Source organism: Vidua chalybeata, chromosome 3 (assembly GCF_026979565.1).
Source record: "Vidua chalybeata isolate OUT-0048 chromosome 3, bVidCha1 merged haplotype, whole genome shotgun sequence".
In the NCBI taxonomy this organism is placed as follows: domain Eukaryota; kingdom Metazoa; phylum Chordata; class Aves; order Passeriformes; family Viduidae; genus Vidua; species Vidua chalybeata.
In genome coordinates this window covers 41,879,990-41,898,248 of record NC_071532.1, presented here as the reverse complement: position 1 = coordinate 41,898,248, position 18,259 = coordinate 41,879,990, and the positions used below count along the sequence as shown (strand labels likewise).

Genomic DNA, 18,259 nt, shown 5'->3' with positions numbered 1-18,259 from the left:
GAGAGAAGTGTAACAGAACAGGGAACTACTTACATCATCTGGATGCAGAATGCAGAAGCTGCTTCACTTTCACAGGTCTTCCTTACTTGCTCCAGTCTGACTTATCTTTTCTACTCCTGCCTCTGGTGGTTTATCCTTGTCTCCTTTTGTCAACCTTTTCATCTCCTGAGGCAAGAGAGACTTCCCTAAAGCTGCTGCTGCTAGGAAAAATATTTTCTGTCTCTTTACCACCTCCTCAAGTGGCAGCAGAAAGCATCTTTTTCTTCCTTAACTTCTCTCTCTCTTTATTATGTGTTTTCTTTTGCTATAACCAAGGAATGTACTTTACAATGAATTGTAAAGTGTAGGGGTGTAAATTGTAAAGGGGATGTTTGGGTGGAAGACATTCTACCAAACAATATTAAGCTTATGAAGAAGTATGGTAAAATGCTTCTAAAAATCCACTCTCCCTGCCCCGTCCTCTGCAACATTTTGGAGGGATGTTGAACTGTAGCAGACAAGTAAGAAGTGAGAGCTGTGCCTTGCAGTGTTTGCAAATTACATGTAGAGCAGCTATCCATAGTGGAGTGTGCTTGGCCAGGCTTTGTTTTTTGTTGATGGTAGCATCAAACAAAAGTGGGTTTGCTTCTTTGGGGTGATGCACATAAGCACAGTGCAAGGGTTGTATTTCCTTGAAAGCAATTAAAGCACCTTTTTTTTAGCAATCATATATTCTTCTGTTTCTTTCCCTGCCTCTTTTCTTGCCACTTGCAGGTGCTACATGAGCCCCTGATAGATGAGGATCCTGTTTTCATTGCGACCTGTACAGAGAGGGAGCTGCGCAAGAGGAAAAAGAGGAAGTTCAGTCTTTGGGTTCGGCAATGCTCATCCACTGGTTTCATCTGCCAGGTGGGTTTTACCTCTTCAAATGTCTTCATTCAGTTCCAGAAGGCCCTTAAATGTACTGTAGGACCAAAGGTAACAGTCACTTCTCTTGGTTACCTGGCCGGGTGCTGCAGCCTGAATGCAGGATGCCTCTGACTCCTGCGGATACAAAACGTGATGGACAGTGATGACAAGTTCCTCATGCTTTGTTTGCTGCATGATTTAACTGAGAGTTTCTGTCTCTAATACTGTCCGTATGGCTGCCAGCCTTCAGCTAATTACATTGAAATGCAGTTAAAAGATCTGTCTGTTTGTATATCCTAAGTTTATCTAAATGTCTAGGTACTGTGACTTGTCATTTTTAATGAGTCAGATTTTCTCTCTTATAACTATAACACTGCACCTGTGATAGCCAGTGGTGTCCAATAGACTAAATCAATATGGTACCAAGATGTCAATATTTCTGTGAGAAATGTATTAGTGGAGGCCCCTATTACACATCTTTTCACATATCTACCTCTCAATCAAAGAAATAAAATCTGATGTGACTTCAAGGTGAGATGTCAGCTGGAGTGAGAGACATGTTAAAGGGTTTGTTTGTATTGTTGTAAGGCATTGGGAACATCTTCTCAAATTCTCAGATTCCCCAAATAGCGGATGTATTTTGAGAGCCCTTGAAAAATCTGGTCATTTATTTTGATGCTTAGAGGTGAGGGGGCAGATGTTTTCCGATATTTCTTTCTCCCAAGAGCTCCTGTGAAAACGTGGTGTCCCACGTGTTCCAGAGTGGTGGTACACAGAGGTAGGATGTGCACACTGCTTGCTATGTCTGAATACATGTTAGAACAGGGCCTGTGGATTTGCTGCAGTTGAACATTTGTTCAGAGCAGGATTTGGCTGGTGAATCATCATGACTGTTTGAGTAGCTGTGCAGGAAAAGAGGCTCACTGGGAACAGGGGTTTGCATTTTCAGCAATGCTGTTCACTCTGAGAAGAAATTTAGGATCCTACCTCTTCCATCTAGGTTTTAAAGCAGCTATTTTGTCTGATACAAAATAGACTCACCTTGTGAAGCCTCCTTGGAAGTTTCTGCTCTCAAAGCTCTTGGAAAGTCATTTGCTATACAGAGGCAGTGTCTTTGATCTCCAAGGAGAACTTTGCCAATCCTACATGCAGGTTATTACTGAAGCATATTGGGTACAGTGAGCACAAAGTCTGCTCAGCTCTTGCCACACTTCCCCCAGCCAACTGCCACAAAACTAGTAAGTCTTCAGACATGCCAGAGGTTTTAGATTCTGAGCTATAATTATGTTGAACCTCCTGTCCTGTCCACTGAGACACTAAATTAATGGAATGTCAAATTAAACAGAATAGATGCTCAGCACCACCCTAATCCTTCCACTCCCTTAATGAATTAGATGCTCATGCTTCACTTGCATCCAGATGACATCCAGGATTATCTTACCAGCTGCCTTCTATTTTCATTCCTTGACTTGGCTGTCATTATCAACATGCTGAAATGACTTGGTGAAAGGGACCAAGGGAACAGTGAAAAAGAATATAATTTCATACTAAAATGGAAAAACCTGATTTGGGGAGGATGGGCAACTTCAATTGTGATACGATTGAAATGCTATGTTAATTTATGTGTCACACTTACAAGCCATTTTGCAGAATCCAAAGCACTTTTTTGGTGGCTACTTGGTGTATTTAGAGTATTAAAACAGGTTTTGATTTCTTTTCTCCTTCCTTTAAACAAAGGAAGAGAATTGATCTAAATGAGAAATAAATCAAATGTTTTCCCCATTGTGTAAACCTTCCCTTCCATCTCTTGTGAAGCTGCCATCATGAAGAAAGGACTTGTCTGACAGTTAAGGACTGACTTGTCTGTCACTTGCCAACTGTTGGAAAAGCTTTCAAAATATGCATATTCTGTAATAATGCCTGGGTGAATTCCCTCCCTCACTGCTTCCACACAATGACATTGAGGTCATTGTGAAGATAAATAGGGCTATCAACACTTCATAAATCAGGATAATTCAGTTTCAAAAAATGGAATACTATGTATCTGTAAAAAGGTAGGCCCACACAGAAGAGAGGAGAGACCTATGTACGACTGGTTTTCAGGGACAGAAGGAACCTCAAGAGGTCTGTGATGCTCCTGGCCAAAAACAATGTCCTCCAATCCTGAATTATAAGCCTGGTGTTAAAAAAAATTCCATCTGAGGAGACATCTTAGTTTTCCCAGTGTTCTGCTTTTCCTATGGTGAAAAGGATTGGTTGGTTTTTCCTAATGAAAAATGATGTCATGGTTTGACACTGGCGCAATGCCAGCACCCCCATGAAAATGCATCTTCCCCAAATAAATGCTGTGAGATGTTATCAGGAACAGAGCAGAGCAGGCCCAAGCTTAATAAAAAAAGGGGAAAAAAAAACTTTATTAAACTACTACTACTACAGAAAACACATAAACTAAATCCAGGATGAAGACCTTTTAAAACACCCCTCCTCCTCCCAATTCCTAAAACACCCACCATGAAACATCACCCGGGATTCCTGATCAAATTACCACCCTTCAGATAATCAATACTCAAGCTATCAAGGGAGAGAGAAGTCTCTCTTGCACCACAGACCCCCCCAGGAAACACAGTTGCCACCTCCTGTGTTTCCCTGTCACACATGGCAACCGCCCGGAGAAAATCTGCCAGTGTGACACTCTCCTTTCCATGTCACAGTGCTCTCACCACCGTGCATGGACAGACTGCTCATAGGGCTCCTTTAAGGATGCTTTGCCATGGACCAAAAGATACAACGGTTCAGCTTCTCATCTTGGGACTACAGTCCCCCCCATTTTCCCCTGGGGCCAAGGGTCCAAGAACAGAGATCATCTTCTTCCCGAAGACAGAGGGCATCACCATTCCCTCCTCAGCTTTCTTCTCTTCTTGCCATTCCTGTGCTGTTAGAAGCTGAAGCAGGTCTCCTTGGGTCACCACTGCATCCCCCTAAAATGCAGTCTCTATTGCAGGAGATTTTGGTTCAGTCCATGGCTAACAAGAAAAGTCCAGCCAAAAGCTACTTCATCATCTCCTCCCACCTAAATATTTCTTCTTCTAACATCTCAGGTCCCGGACCGTCTCTCTTCCACTACAAATCAAGGAGGAGTAATATTTTACAAAGCCCTCATTTCCTGGAAAGGGTTAAAAGTTCAGACTCCCTGGACGGCTGATATCTCGGTCCAGCATCCCGTCTCCCACGCTGGGCATCATCCCCCCCCTGCTTTCTCCTTCGCCTCTGCCGGCAAATCTCCAGGTGCCGCCAGGCTCTCTGTCACTTTCCCTCTGCGGAGGGGGAACAAAGGCATCTCCGCTTCTCTCCACCCTTCCGTCCACAGGAGCTGGCTTGGTTCCAGACCTTCAGCCCCTTGGCCTACCTGGACAAGGCCGCGTGGCTTCCCCTCCCCCACCCAGCCCATGGCTGGGCAGGGGAGAGTCTGCACTCTCTGACGACCGGAACCAAAGAGACAGTTCCCCTGGCAGTTCTTGCTTTTAACCCCCTGTGTTCTCAGAGGCATGTCCATACTTTCAGTGGTCACTCCAGGTGCCAATATCCAAACCTGACCACTGATTGGTTTGACCCGACTTCCTGGAAAAAAATTCACTTCCATGTCAAACCACGACAAATGGATATGCCACATGCTGAGTTATTGTGTGAACTCTGGTTGGCAGCTCACAGGTGAGTTGTTAATGTTAGGAGTTTCAGCTGTTTGTCTCCTCAAATTCCTGTTCCTGCTTGTTCTTGTGAACAAAACTTTGAATCAAATTTTTGAGTATGAGTAAACACTCTTTTTTGATGGCTTATACTTTACTTTTTTAAGGAAATGGTGTTTGGTTAACAATCTAGCCCAATAAGCCATTCATGGAACAGAAATGGCATAAAGCTCAAGTGCTGCTTGTGAACATAAGAAGGTGCATAATCTTATACATTCATAATATAATGTATGAATATTAGACTACTTTTCTGTCATCTGTACTCCAGATAACTTGACTGCACCCTGATAGTTAATTGTTTTAAGATGGATGCACAATTTCAGATTATATCTCTGCTTCAGAAAATCTCAAGCAGAGCATCTTGTTGCAGTGAATAGCTTTGTTGGCTGAGCATCTCTTCATGGTCAGCTGGCCAAGTGGGAACGTGCAGGAAGGACACATTATTCAAATATATGTCTGCCGCAGTTGGGAACATGAACAAAACCTCTCAGAGGACTCAGAAGGGCTCCAGGAGAGTTGACTTTGGCAAAGTAGATTGCAAAACTGCCCTGATACTGTTGCTTTTTTCATCTGCCCTTGACACTGGACGTCAAGGTGGCAGCAGTTGCTGTGGGAGAGGGCTTGGGCCTTCTTATTTCTTTCTCTCTAATTCAGGGGCGACAACAAACACAGCTTGTAGGACTTCATGTGTCCCTCTCTGCTCCATCTTCTCTTTGCTTTTCTTGTTTCTTTCCAATCTATTTCCCTGCATACTACTTAGCACCTCCTTACCACTGAGGCACTTTTAAAACAAATATTTTAATGTCTTGATTGCAGTTTAAATTATTGAAGTAGCTTAGAAGTCTTTCTTATAGTATTTGCTTAGAGTATATTTAAATAGTAAGTCATACTATTTAAGTCGAAACTCCCGCTGTGTCAGTTTTCTTGTGAGTTCTTATTTCTTTCTTTTTCTCAGAAAATCTGGAACATTTGATTATAAAAATGGTTCATAAATATGATTGGTGGGACTATTTCTCATTTTAGATATCGTAATATCACTCATCAAAAAATGATGAAGAAAATTCCCAAATACCTTACCAGGGCTAGGTGGGACATATCATGCTCTCTCTTTGCACTTCTTGTGTGGCTCGAAAGGAATGAACATGGTTATGAGTAAATAAGTGATGCCTAGTCCTTGCATAGCTCCTCCTGCACAAGAAGGTTTTCTGATAATTTTGCAGGAGAAGGAAGCACAGGATGCTGGTGAACCCCAGCACATGGAGAGCTGGCAGAATAAGGTATTCCCATAGTACTTCATCCTGAAACACAGACCCATAGCCCAAATGTAACCTTCAGACAATCCCTGACCCAAAGAGTCATCAATTAACAAGATGAAAGACAGTACGTAGATGGTAGACAGCACTGCAAAGGGACAGTCAGGCAATATTAATCACTCTGATAGGCAGTAATGGAATTAACTCATCAACATTATTATTTTCTTAAAAGGCTGGTATCATGGTGAGGAAGAAATTACTTTATGGATATTTATATCCTTTCCTATTCACTGAGATGAATTTTATTTTCTGAGGCTATACTGGAGACTTTTCCCAATCCTCCTCCCTGCCCCTGAATATATGGGCTCTGCACTTGCTTTTATTCCCTGGCAGAAAATTCTTGCAATAATGCATTTCATTTTCACTAATATCTCTGTGAAATATATTACTCAGATTTATGAAGTCCTTTAGGTCCTTGTGCTGGGACTGACTTTGAGTTTTCACATTCCACTGCTTCCCATGAAGTGATGAATCAGAACAGAGTAAGGAAAAGTACTGTGTCTCTACATCTTGAGTCTTTTCATGGTCCTGAAGAAACAGTGATTTGCATGACAGCATGTTTAAAGAGTTTAAAAAGAAACCTGGATCAGGGTAGCCCCTACCTGAGAGTGTGAGAAAAAGCTCTCTCCAAAGAGCAGCAGTCTCAGTGAAGGGAGATGTCTGAGGTTGCTGCATAGATCAGTGGTAGAGCTCTCAGTGGCAGCAAAAAAAACCCAAACAATATAAACACCATGCTTCTATAGTATATGCTGTAGTTCATGTCAGACAGGGTAGCTACAGCCAGCTTGAATACTTCATAACCCTATTGATTTTACAGAGTAAGAACTTTCAGAATTTAGGGAAACTGAGACTGTACCCCAAAGAATTTATAATTTCACAGCACACCACATAAGTGCATTCAGTCAGTGGGAAAGGGAGGGGTAAATAAACCTGGAGTCAGTTTTGTTTTCAAGGTCAGAGTTGCAGGAGAGTTAGCCATCTGTACACTTGTTTAATAAGCTGCTCAGAAATGTTGGTGTTTCAGCCTATTTAAGTTCTGTTTAGAGATTAGTCTGAGCCCTTGCATTTCTTTAAACAGGGCCCTGATAATTCCTCTATTGCTAGAACAGTTGCATCTGGAAGACACAGATGTAGCAGCTGCTTTGAAGAGGTTCTCAATGTCAGGCTTTGTCTGTGAGGGGATCCCAGGAAACCTGATCACCTTCCTTTGGCAGCCACTGGTGACTGGAAAATCCTATCTACTTTCTTCCTCTGGCTCCCACCCAGCTCTTGCTTTTTAATGCATGTGGTTCTGTAATGCCAGCATGTGAGAATCCCAGATCTCAGTTAAAAGTCAATTATCCTCTTGCTCACCAGTGTTAACTAGAAAGGTATTTTTGCAGATGCGTGATGGGCCAGTCCTATTAATTTTTATGGACTTTGCAATCTTACCATGTTTCTAAATGAATATGAAACCTAAATGTGATCTAATGCAAAGATCTCTCACAGTTTACATACAGTCTTAGTGTCTATTTTCAAGTGTGAATGACAGTTATTTTTTAGTTCCTATCTGAGTTGCTTGGAGTTTATGACAATAAAACTACCTGTATAGTTTTGTCCCTTCTGCAGCTGTTCTCAGTACAATTCTGCTTGGGGAAGAAGACTGAAAGCACCAGAGCCTTCTGTTTTGTGCACTTCATAGGTTTGCTATAGGAATGCTTCTCATGGATCCCATCCCTTTGTGCTGGGTGCAATAAGCAGAACTAAAAGAAATCCCTGCCCTAGAAAGTTTAGGATCTAAGTGCAAGAGGCTTAAGCTTCCGACAGTAAATCTCTTTAGTTCAGACACATTTTGCCTGCCCAGATAATTGTGGAAGCAGGCTGAGTGCAGCAGTGTTTCTTGGCTAGTGCACATGGCAGAGATCTGGGACTAACACACTGCTAGGCGCCAGTATACACCCTACTCCTGGTGAGCCTGCACGGGCCGGGCAGTCATCAGTCTTGTGGTTCCTCCTTGGAAATGAGCTAGTCCTTGATGTCACTGATTTGTGGTCACTTGCTTTTGTTTTAAGATTTTATGCCTTTTTAATGTATTTTCCTCCTTGAGCTGCTGTGTGTTATCCTGTCAACAGTTACAGCACTTCTGATAGTTTATACTGCTCTTGCCTTGCATCACGTATATATCTTCCCACTTACACCTCCTCACTTACACACCTTCTCACAGCTCAACTGTAATTTTCGTAGAAAAATTGAGCCAATGTTGTGCAATTGTGTGGCACCAGAGTGAAGCCTCAGTCATGGACTTGAGCTGTGCTGCCAGTTACACAGAGGGAGCCTGGAAAAGTACCATTAAGAAGAAACTGGACCAATGCATTGTTTAGCAATTGCCTTGTGGGGATTGCATCCTTTCTAGGAAAGGTTTTGGAGAGCAAAAGTAAAGAGCTCTGCTGAGATGGTGGTGATTTCCAAACAGGCAGGAGAAGGGCAGCATGGAAAGAGGCAAATGTGGGCTTGTGTGACATTGATTGGTGGATGCTTGGCTTCACAGGGCAAGTGTGAGCAGGAATCACTATACTGACATGGTATAGGAGGAGATCAGTAAGGAAGCCTAGACCATAAAGGCCTGTCTCCATTTTCCAGCCCCATTTCCTTTTGATGATGCAAAGAAGAGGGAACTGTCAGAAGGCTGACGTGGTCAAAGCAAAGGGTTAGGCAAGTGATCTGAGGAGTGAAGCACAGTCTGGATGTCAAGATATATTGCAGCAAGGCCAAAGTAAAGAAGGATGATTTCAGTAATTAGGAGGAAAGCCAGACAGTTCTTAGGTATTTGAAAGAATAGGAATTTACGTGGAGCTGTTAGAGAAAATGAATCTGCCTGATCTAGATGTGACTGCCTGGGAGAAGGTACAGAGCAAAATCTGCATTTGTTGATCCATGAGTTGTTGATCCATGGGTTGTCGATCTGCCATGCAGGTAAGATGTTGTAGTGCCCTCAGTGACAAAGAATTAACAAGAAATTATGGAAAGAAAAGCCATATTGGACAGGCATTGTCAACTCTACCAGCATCTTTTTGCCAGTCTCAAAAAGATCTTTTTAGAAACTCTGAAGAACATGTGCAGGCAGAACAGGTATTTATCACTCCACAGCACAAAGATGTTAGCTGCATCTGTGAGTGTTAATGCAGATTGAAATCATTCTAAATAGAATGCAGAGGGGGAAAAGAAGGGGACCAAGTAAAGAGCTTTGTAAGCAACACCAGGAACTAGCTGGGAACAGGTTGGGAAAACTGTATGTTCTTGCATACCCTTCAGAAAATAGCCTTTAGAGTAGCAGGAAGGGAATGAAGAGAGGCTCGAACAAATGAAAAGATCTGGTCTCAGTAAGAGCACCACCACTGGTGCCAATATCTGCTAGACAAGAGCTGTCTGGGAAGAGATCATTAAAGAAGGAGAGAGTATGAACTGCAACAGATTTAGGATGGAACTGGAGAGGAGAATCTCCCAGCAGTGTTGGTAATGGTGTTAAAGGTGATAATGGTGTTAATGGTCTTAAAGAAGTTGAAGGTGAGGTTTAGGATGAGAGGGGAAGACCGACTGAGGCGGGATCTAGAAAGTAGTGCTAGGAATGTGCAGTTGTGGGTTAGCTGTGAAAAAAATGAAGTTATTTTTTCAATAGCTATTGAGGATCGAAAAATCATGACTACTTTACTTTGCTATCTTGCTTTTATAACTGTAATCTAAAAACATGGCTTCTGTTTTGTGGTTGTTTAGGATCTGCCCTTTGTGAAATATTTTTGCACAGTATGTTTTTCAAAATCTTCCTTCTGTTGATTACTACCTCTGCCCATTTTTTTTTGCTTCCAAATGTCATCTGTTTAATTTGAGAATTGTACCCTGGGGTGCTTCAATTATGTATGAAGGTGGAATATTTGGGATGTGCTATTCACAAGTGCTTTCAATATGCCATCTGAGCTTTAAATATGAGCAGAATCACCAATATTTCAGTTTCTAGGGCATATTCTCTTAAATGTGCAGTTAAGATGTATCTTTTATTCCCAAGTGTTCAGTTTTTTATTCAGTTTCTGCGAGACCTTATGAATTTTCCACAAGAAGGTAATGAAAACATACTGGAAAGTATCTGGTGCAGTAGGGCAACCCCAGATAGAGAAGAAGGCACAACTGAGCATGTCACTGTTCTGATGAACAACAGATATTCAACAAATATTCAACAAATAATTGAGAAATGAATAGAAAAAGCACTGCATGTTAAATATCTTCAGCCCATAGTCACCTCCTAAGATGATGTCACATCTATACAGGTTATCCCAACTGATGCTGTAGATCAAATGTATCAGTAGCCATTAGAAAAGATAGAGAAAGAGATCTCTGCAGATATTCCAGAAGCGCTGCATGGGCTGTCCTGCACAGTTCACATGGAAAGAACACAAAATTCTAATGTCCCAGGACAAACCAGAAGGTCTAGTAAATGGTTTAACAAACATTTTGGGGGAGCAGTTTCTGACTGTGCCTATGAATGTCTGACAGCCAATTTCTGGCAACTGGTGCTTTTTCTGCAGATTCCTGACTATTAAATAACACTTCTAATGCATTACAGAAAGGCAGGGAATGTTGTGGGCTTCAGCTGGTAGGATCTTAATGGGTTGAGGTAGAATAAAATAAGCTGGATGAGGGAAAATGAAGGCTATATGGGATCCTAGGGATTTGCAAAGATATTTGAAGCCATGCCTTTGCCAGTTATCTTTACACAGCCACTGTTACACAGCAGCCTTTATGCCTTCCAACACTGTGCTGCTGTCACCCATCATTCCAATAAAGCTTTGAATGATGCTTCTCCAAAACAAGAAATACTGTGCCAAGAAAAAAGGCTGGTTTTGGATAGGTAAGGAACTGCCCAAGGAGAAAGAATATTTAATATTGGAGGAGGAGGAAAGGTTCAGCAGTGGGTGTGGGCATTTAAGTAACGGCCACTGGAGAGGTGAACAGAGCAAGGAGGTTGAGATTCACAGCCAGATGCACAGGGAATTGTGCTAACAAAACCTGTGAAGTGTGTAGCATCTTCACATGAAAGTAGTGGTACCTCAGTGGCCAGTTGCATGCTGGGCATGCTCTTTGAAGGAGCTGCTCGCAGAGGCAAACCAGCCCACAGCGAGGGACCAGCTGGCACACCAGCAGTGCCAGAGGACTGTCCCTTGGAGAGGCAGCAACAAGGAACATGGAGCAAGCATGCAGCAGGAGAGACTCTAAGATTTACTGGACACGGGGAGGTAAGGTGTAAGACACTTCTATAGACTTAGAGAGATTCCTGCTTTGTTTTCAGCTCATCTACTAATCCAAGGCCAAAACTAATATGTCTGTGTCTTCTGTCTCCACTGCCCAGTCTGTAGATTTTGAGGGTTTGATGTGTGGTCTCTGTGCTGACATACTAGTAACCTAATCTTAATTTTGTTGCCAATAATCACGAAATACCTTTGCTGTAAGTTTGGAACAATCTGTTCTTTGAATGCATTCCACTGGCTCTCTGGAGCCCTGATTAATAACCTAAATGACTTATCATAATTAGGTCGTCCTCAGTCTTAGAACTGGAGAAAGCACAAATTTGACAGCTATCAAAAATGAGTGGAGCAGAATCAGGGAGTCTGCAAACATTGCTGCCTTTGTCCTCATCTGGGAGCTGTTTCTAACAATAAAAGTGGTTTTAATTTTTTTTTTTACGACCAGTGGTATATTTAAGTCTTCCTGTTAATATACACTCTGCTTCTTGGAATTAGCGTGCATTTGTCCTTGCACCAACTTTGTTTTCAGCATGTCAGTTCCTTCAAAATACAAATTATGTCTAATTTCCCAGAAATTTCATATGTAACACATTCTGTTGAGGTCTATTCCATGATGCATTAATTGCTAGGGAATATTACACAGAATACCAGTGCTGGGAGATGCACCATCTAAAACAGGGAGATGCTATTTAATTGAATTTTGTTCTTCTCTAAGATCATTGAGTTACAAATTACTGGGAGCACTAGTGCAAACATGAGCATTTTTGTTCTCTGAGGATTGCTATGAATTTTCATTTGTAACAGCATCTGTTGGTAAGAGAAATAAGCTATACAGAAAAGTAATGGTGCATGTTTTGCATGGTTGTATTCTCAAACAAATTTAACGAAGTTGCTGTGGATATATCACTCCAAAAACCCTGGCAAAATTACTTTTTCCTGCCTCTGAATACTAAACAAGTTTCAGTTTTTTTCTTTGACAGGTAAAATTTTCTGTAATTCATAAAAGATTTGAGTATTTCAGAGCCAAAGTCACAAAGGTAGGCCTGGGCAAGTTCTTCTGAAAATTTACATTTATTTGGGTATTTAAATCTTTGCAAGTTCCATGGTATTACAATAGTATTTGAGTACAAATACTATTTGTAGGAAATAGAAATAGAAGCGTTTGCTTCTTCCTGACTCTCTTTCCAGCATGTTATTTCTGCTAGCTCTTAGAACAAGATGAAGGTTGGATGCCTACTTGGCTTTATTAAGTGTTGAACTAGGGTGAAAGTTGTGCTTGTAAAATACTGTCAGTGAAGCAAAATAGAAGGCTTGCGTACAAACAAAAGGTAACACATTTTCTCCGTCTGTATGGTTCAAACTGTTTTGGTGGGTTGCTTCCAAGTCAGGATCTATGTAAAGGATCTAAGTGTTAGCACTGTGCCTGGGGAGTTTGATCACGGTGTTCTGTCTGGTTGGGTGTGCATTTTGTTCATTTATGGAGGTGCACACACACCAGTGTCACAACCTGACGGTTACTGCAAACGGGAAATAAATCTGAATATTAATGTAGTGAAGGTAATGGGCCATTTCCTTCTGGCATCTTACACTGGCTTTTCTTGAAACTGAAGTTCCCATGCTCTCCTTTTGCTGGCAGCAATGAAGCCTATGCAGATTCAGTGTAATGTATAATCCCAGTTATGACTGGAGTCTTCCTGCCAAGCAAAAAATCTTCAAACTGTACAACAGTGATAGGAACCTCAGAAGTGAAGTGAAGGATGCTGTATTTATCAGTAACTGTGCCAGCTAACCTGAATTGGTTTAAAAGCAACAGGCCCTTGAGGGACTTTAATTATCCTTTATAACAAGTGTCTGCTGCTTTCTCTGCTTGTCTCAAGTTGAGCTGTGCAGGTTTGTTGGGAATTGCATCTGCTCCCTCTGGATTCCTTATAACCTTCTGACTTTTCTTACCATTTCTCATTTAAGATTTATGTCCACCTCAAAGAAGGGAGTGGTGCTGATGGGTTGGATGCTTTGAAGAACAAACCACAGCTTCACAGCATGGTGGCCAAAAGCCTTTGTCAAAACGCCTCTGGGAAGAACTACATCATCTTCACAGGCCCAAGCATTACCAGCCTGAACCTCTTTGAAGAATTTGAGAAGCAAGGTGTGTGTTGGGTGACTCATTGGGTTTTAATGGCGACAGACCTAGGGGCCTCATGCTATTGAATTTTAAAAAAATTCCTAAAGTCTTCACTGATATTTCAATTCCTTGTATAGGTAAGTTGTTCATGTCTAAGTAAACTTCTCATTCATGAGAAGGTACTATGCAGAAGACTTTCTAAGTTGCTCTTTAAATCTTCCTTTTTAAATCTTCAAAATGAGGATGTAAAAACAATTTTAATATGGTTATTTAAAGTGCTTGCTTTTGTTCTTTGACTTAGAAATGTGAGGTCAAATCTCCTATGTGACCTGGGGGACTTTTCAAGGAATTTCCTGTCTGCTCATGATTTTTCTGTTCCTGTTGTGAAAGATGAGGGATGGGGTGAATCCTTAGAGATGTGCCTTAGAAGTCTTTTTTGATTTAATATCTGTTAAAGATGTGTTTTTTCTAGAGAACATTTTATGCCTTTGCAAAAGCTCTAGAAAAGTTTGGCTTCTTGTGTTTTGAGGGATTTTTGCTAGTATCAACATACCTTGATAGGACAGATTTTAGTTTTGAAAGCAAAACAAAACTCTCCATTAGCAAAAACACACTTATCAGCAGAATGTCCATTGATACAGCTCTCCCAAGCAAGTCTTTTGCTACTGCAAAGAGCAATCCCAGGTCATCCTTTCTGTCAAATGCCCTCTCACTCTGAGCATGGAAAATCACGTGCTGCTTTGCTTTCAGCGAAGCTGAGGACTTGTGACTCCCCTCCAGTTATAGGATCCTGCACTCTTGCCATCTGTTCTAAGTCATTTCATGTCACTGTGGTCTTGTTCTTCAGTCAGCACAGCCTTTCAGAGTGATGTGGTGCATCAAATAGATCCTTCCCAGCAATGAGGCTGGAACTGCCATAATGCATCACAGCTACGAGGCTGTTTGCTGACACACCGCTGCTGTCCAAGTTGGAGATTTTTTGTCATTGCAGAAAATGAAACCCACGCAAACCATTATATTAATGACACATGGCCCAAAGCAGGGGGAAAGTCTGGGAATTGAGACAATATGTTAATTCTCATTTAAAATGAGAACATTGGTGAGCTGCACCAGTGCTGTAGTTTAGCACTACAGACTGTGTTGGCACTGAGGGCTGCATCTGTTGAGCTCCATACAGAACTTATCTCCTACATTAATTCAGGCAAGCTGGAAGCTCACTGGCTACAGTGGAATATCTGCATATCTCATAAAAGAGCCATGGTTTCCCAAATGCTGCGAACAGCCAAATGGGAAAGGAGTAGAGCATATTTATAGTGCACTGGGTTTTTTCTCTAAGCAGAGACGTATCTTTGTTAGATGGCTTTTCTTAACTGATTATAAGCATTACATTTTTAAGACTATGAAACCAATGATGCAAAATGTGAGTTTAAAAAAATGCAGAGGATAACACACATACTGTTTGTACCTGAGATGAATTGTTAACGTTTAAATGTAAACACTGACAGCTTGACTGAGTTCATCCTCTATGCTCAGCTAGAGAAGGATAAAGATGATCTGGCATGATCCATTTGGTCAGTAACCCTAGTAATAAAGATACATGGCTACTAAACCAGCTGAATGTTTATTACTTGCAGATAATTCAAATTGTTCACAGAGCTGAATTATTCATAGGCTTTACACTGCACAGATCATTCAAATTAATGGTTTCTAGCAGGTAACAAATTCAGTAATGTCTTTTAAAAACATGCAATTTTGACTTAGTATCTGATCAAATATGCTAATACAACACTGAGATTTCATTCTGGTTCATGATTTGTTATGTAGTTTCATGAGACTATAATCTCTGACAGCTGCCTCCAAAATTAAATTTCAGATCTGGTATACACTATCACCTTCCTAGGGGTGAAGCTATTAGGTGGGTAGGGGGTGGACACTAAGAAAGCACGTTTATTTACTTTGCGATACAGCATGGCACTCCTACACAAAAAAGATCATGGGGAGAATAGTCTTTCTGTTTAATAAGACAATGGGATTGTCTGCATTTGCCACGAGCAGCTAGGGGCTAGCAAAGAGGTTTTGCAAGGGAATGCTGAGCTGGAAGGACTGTGAGACACTGGGAGAGGTGAGATGCTTGAGATGTCAAGCTGTGGTGAAATCAGTAAGAGCCTTGGGGGAGACGGTGTTTATTGACTCTGCTGCAAAGCAGGTTGTGTACTGCCAGCACCTGCTGGGATCCTGCTGCGTTATCAGTACATTTGGGGAGAGGCATGCAAAGAAGCCTGGACTGGACAGAGAGATCTTTCCTGATCTACCACAGAGTCTCCTTCAGCAGTGAAGTCAACATTGGGGTTTTTTTGGTGTGTGACACTTTTTTGGTGTATGACTTCAGCTAAACCTGAACAGAGTGACGCCATGACCAGAAAGTGTCATGAGAGCCTGTTGAAAAGTATCTATGCTCAGGTGCTCATGACAGATCAAGACCCCTTCTTAAACTGATAAATTTACTTTTTTTATTCAAGAAGATTCCATTTCTGGGCTAGAGCAGGACCAGTGGTAGAAAGATCCATTGAGAGCCAAAACCAAAAAGAAATTGGTATTGATCTTAACTGCTTTATTTTGTTTGAGGGTTTCATGACTATCAACAGGGAAACAGGGAAATATTTAAATAAGTTCATGCTTGGAAGCCATAAACTTTCTGGGAACATGAAAGTTTTAAGGCAGTTGAAGGCAATTCTAGAAAATCCAGAAATTCACTCACTAAAACTCTGTTTGTTCCTTTCAAAATTCTTGATGGAAAGGACTTGGGGTCTTGGTAACCAGCATGCTGAACCTGAGCCAGCAGCATGCCCTAGCAGCCAAGCTGGTCAACACTGTCCCAGGCTGTGTTAACAGGAGTGTATCCTGTAGATCAAGGGAGGTGAATATTTTCTCCTGTTCTAGACAACATGCACCCAGTACAAGAATACTCTGTATACAAATATACTCTGCTATGGGAAAGGAACTGTTCATGTTCAGGTTGAGAAGAGGCTTTAGGGGGATGCAAAAGCAGCCTTATGCTACTCTATAATGAGAATGGAGCTCGCTCTTTACAGTGGTGCATTGTGGAAGGACAAAAAATAGCATATTTAGGCTGAAACAAAAGATGTTGAGACTAGATGCAGGATTTTTCCTGAGGGCAGTGAAGCAGGATGCCCAAACAGGTTATGCAGTTTCTGTCCTTGGAAATTTACAAGCCCAGACAAGATAAAGCCCTGAATGGCACAGAGTTCACCCGTTTCTGTCAGGGGATAGGACTGGAGACCTCCAGAGTTGTTTTTCAGCCTGAACTGTTCTTTAATCTATAGGACCCTGTGATCCTATAAAAAAAAAGTTGTTAAATCTTAACTGTCATTCACTTTTCCTCACCGTAGCCCACACATGCATTATTGTTAAAGACAATAACACTCTCTGTTTATTGAGAGCCTGTGTTGTAGCACCTTCACTGTACCACAGTAGAAAATAGTGTGCCTTGTAATATAAGGGATGTCAGTGAACATAATTCTAAGACCTATGTGAAGATACCAAGAACAGAGAAAATTTCAGAAAATAAGATAGCACTTTGATAATTTTCAAAATCAAAACCCTGAATAGACCTTTTTTTTTCCAGGGGACATACAAAGAATTTATTTCACTGGCCTCTGAATAGAACTGGAAACCTGCACTGAAATGCCCCAGATTCTCTGTTCTGTGAGCAGACAGCTGTCACTGCTATTTGCTTTGATATTCATTCATAGCCACATCCCTTGTTACGTCTCTAAGCATTAATATTGTCCTTTATAGAGGACAAAACTTCCTAAAGCCCTGTGTTCCATGCCTCCCTTAAATATATGATCCCTGAAAGTCTCTTCTGCATGTTCTCAACCAGCAGGAGCAGCTGGCTCTGTTCTGCAGAGGGGCTGGTGTTGGCAAAGCTGCAAGAACTGCCAGCCTGGTTGACCATGGCATTCCCACAAGGTTTGCGGGATCCTGCAACTCCAGCACACTGACTAAATCAAGCACACTTCTGCTCCCCACAGCAGCCCCACCCTGGTTTCCTAGCTCTGACTTGACCCAGTGTTGCATGCAGAATAAATGATTGCAGAATGTGTATTTTTGTCTGAATTAGTTCAAGCCTGACGGCTTTTGTGAACTCTACTAGTGTAGATGTGGTGAAACAGGCTTCAGCACAAGCTCTCTGTAGGCTGGAGACTCTGGCAATGAGTTTTGGGTGACTATGCCACATTTCTTCTTCTTTGCTAAACTATCTTAGTTGTAGTCATTTATATTACACTTACAGTTTAAGAAGACCAGAGAACAGACTGTTTCAACTGACTCCTGTGTGTGCAGAAAACACCTGTTGTAATTCTGATTTAATTACACACAAAAACTTCATTGAGCCAGATGGGTGAAATTTTTATTGCTTCTATTGCTATAGTAACTAGGTGGTTTTAAAAACCTCTACAGTAGATTAAGGGTTTCATCCATGATGAGAGATGCTAGTAAATCTGCAGAAATGCTGCACTTTTCTAGGCTGTACAGCAGGAAGGCTACATGATGTGTTCCTTAGAAAGAAAATGGTTCCCATTATTCTACATGAGGAGTGGAACACTTGCTGGAAATTTTCTGCAGGCTTATTGCTACAGTAAAAGGAAAGGCTACAACTAATTATTATGGGATCTCAAAGATGGCTGTTGCTGTTTTGAAGCTTTAGGACAATAATGTAGTTACTAGCTTGGTTTTATTCCATTGTAGCCTCATGGAAAAAGTATCACATTTCAGTGAATAATAAACTCTGGGCAGTTAAAGAAATTCTTCTTCTTGCTTGTTATCAAAGCAAGAAGATCTTAATATTGACTAGAAGAAAGCTTTATAAATGTTTGCTATGTTAATGGCATAGTCCGC

At 41.4% G+C, this 18,259-nt stretch overlaps 1 protein-coding gene across 2 annotated transcripts in view; it reads left to right on the top strand.

The window, feature by feature from the left end:
* PGBD5 (piggyBac transposable element derived 5) overlaps nucleotides 1-18,259 on the top strand; it is a 60,898-nt gene that overhangs the window by 31,910 nt on the left and 10,729 nt on the right. The window contains exons 3-4 of one of the 2 annotated variants that reach the window (XM_053938368.1): nucleotides 754-888; nucleotides 13,183-13,363. In XM_053938368.1, the coding sequence (XP_053794343.1) occupies nucleotides 754-888; nucleotides 13,183-13,363 (316 nt within the window). Of the gene's footprint in view, nucleotides 1-753; nucleotides 889-13,182; nucleotides 13,366-18,259 lie in introns of both variants that reach the window. The other variant, XM_053938369.1, reaches the window with a different exon arrangement.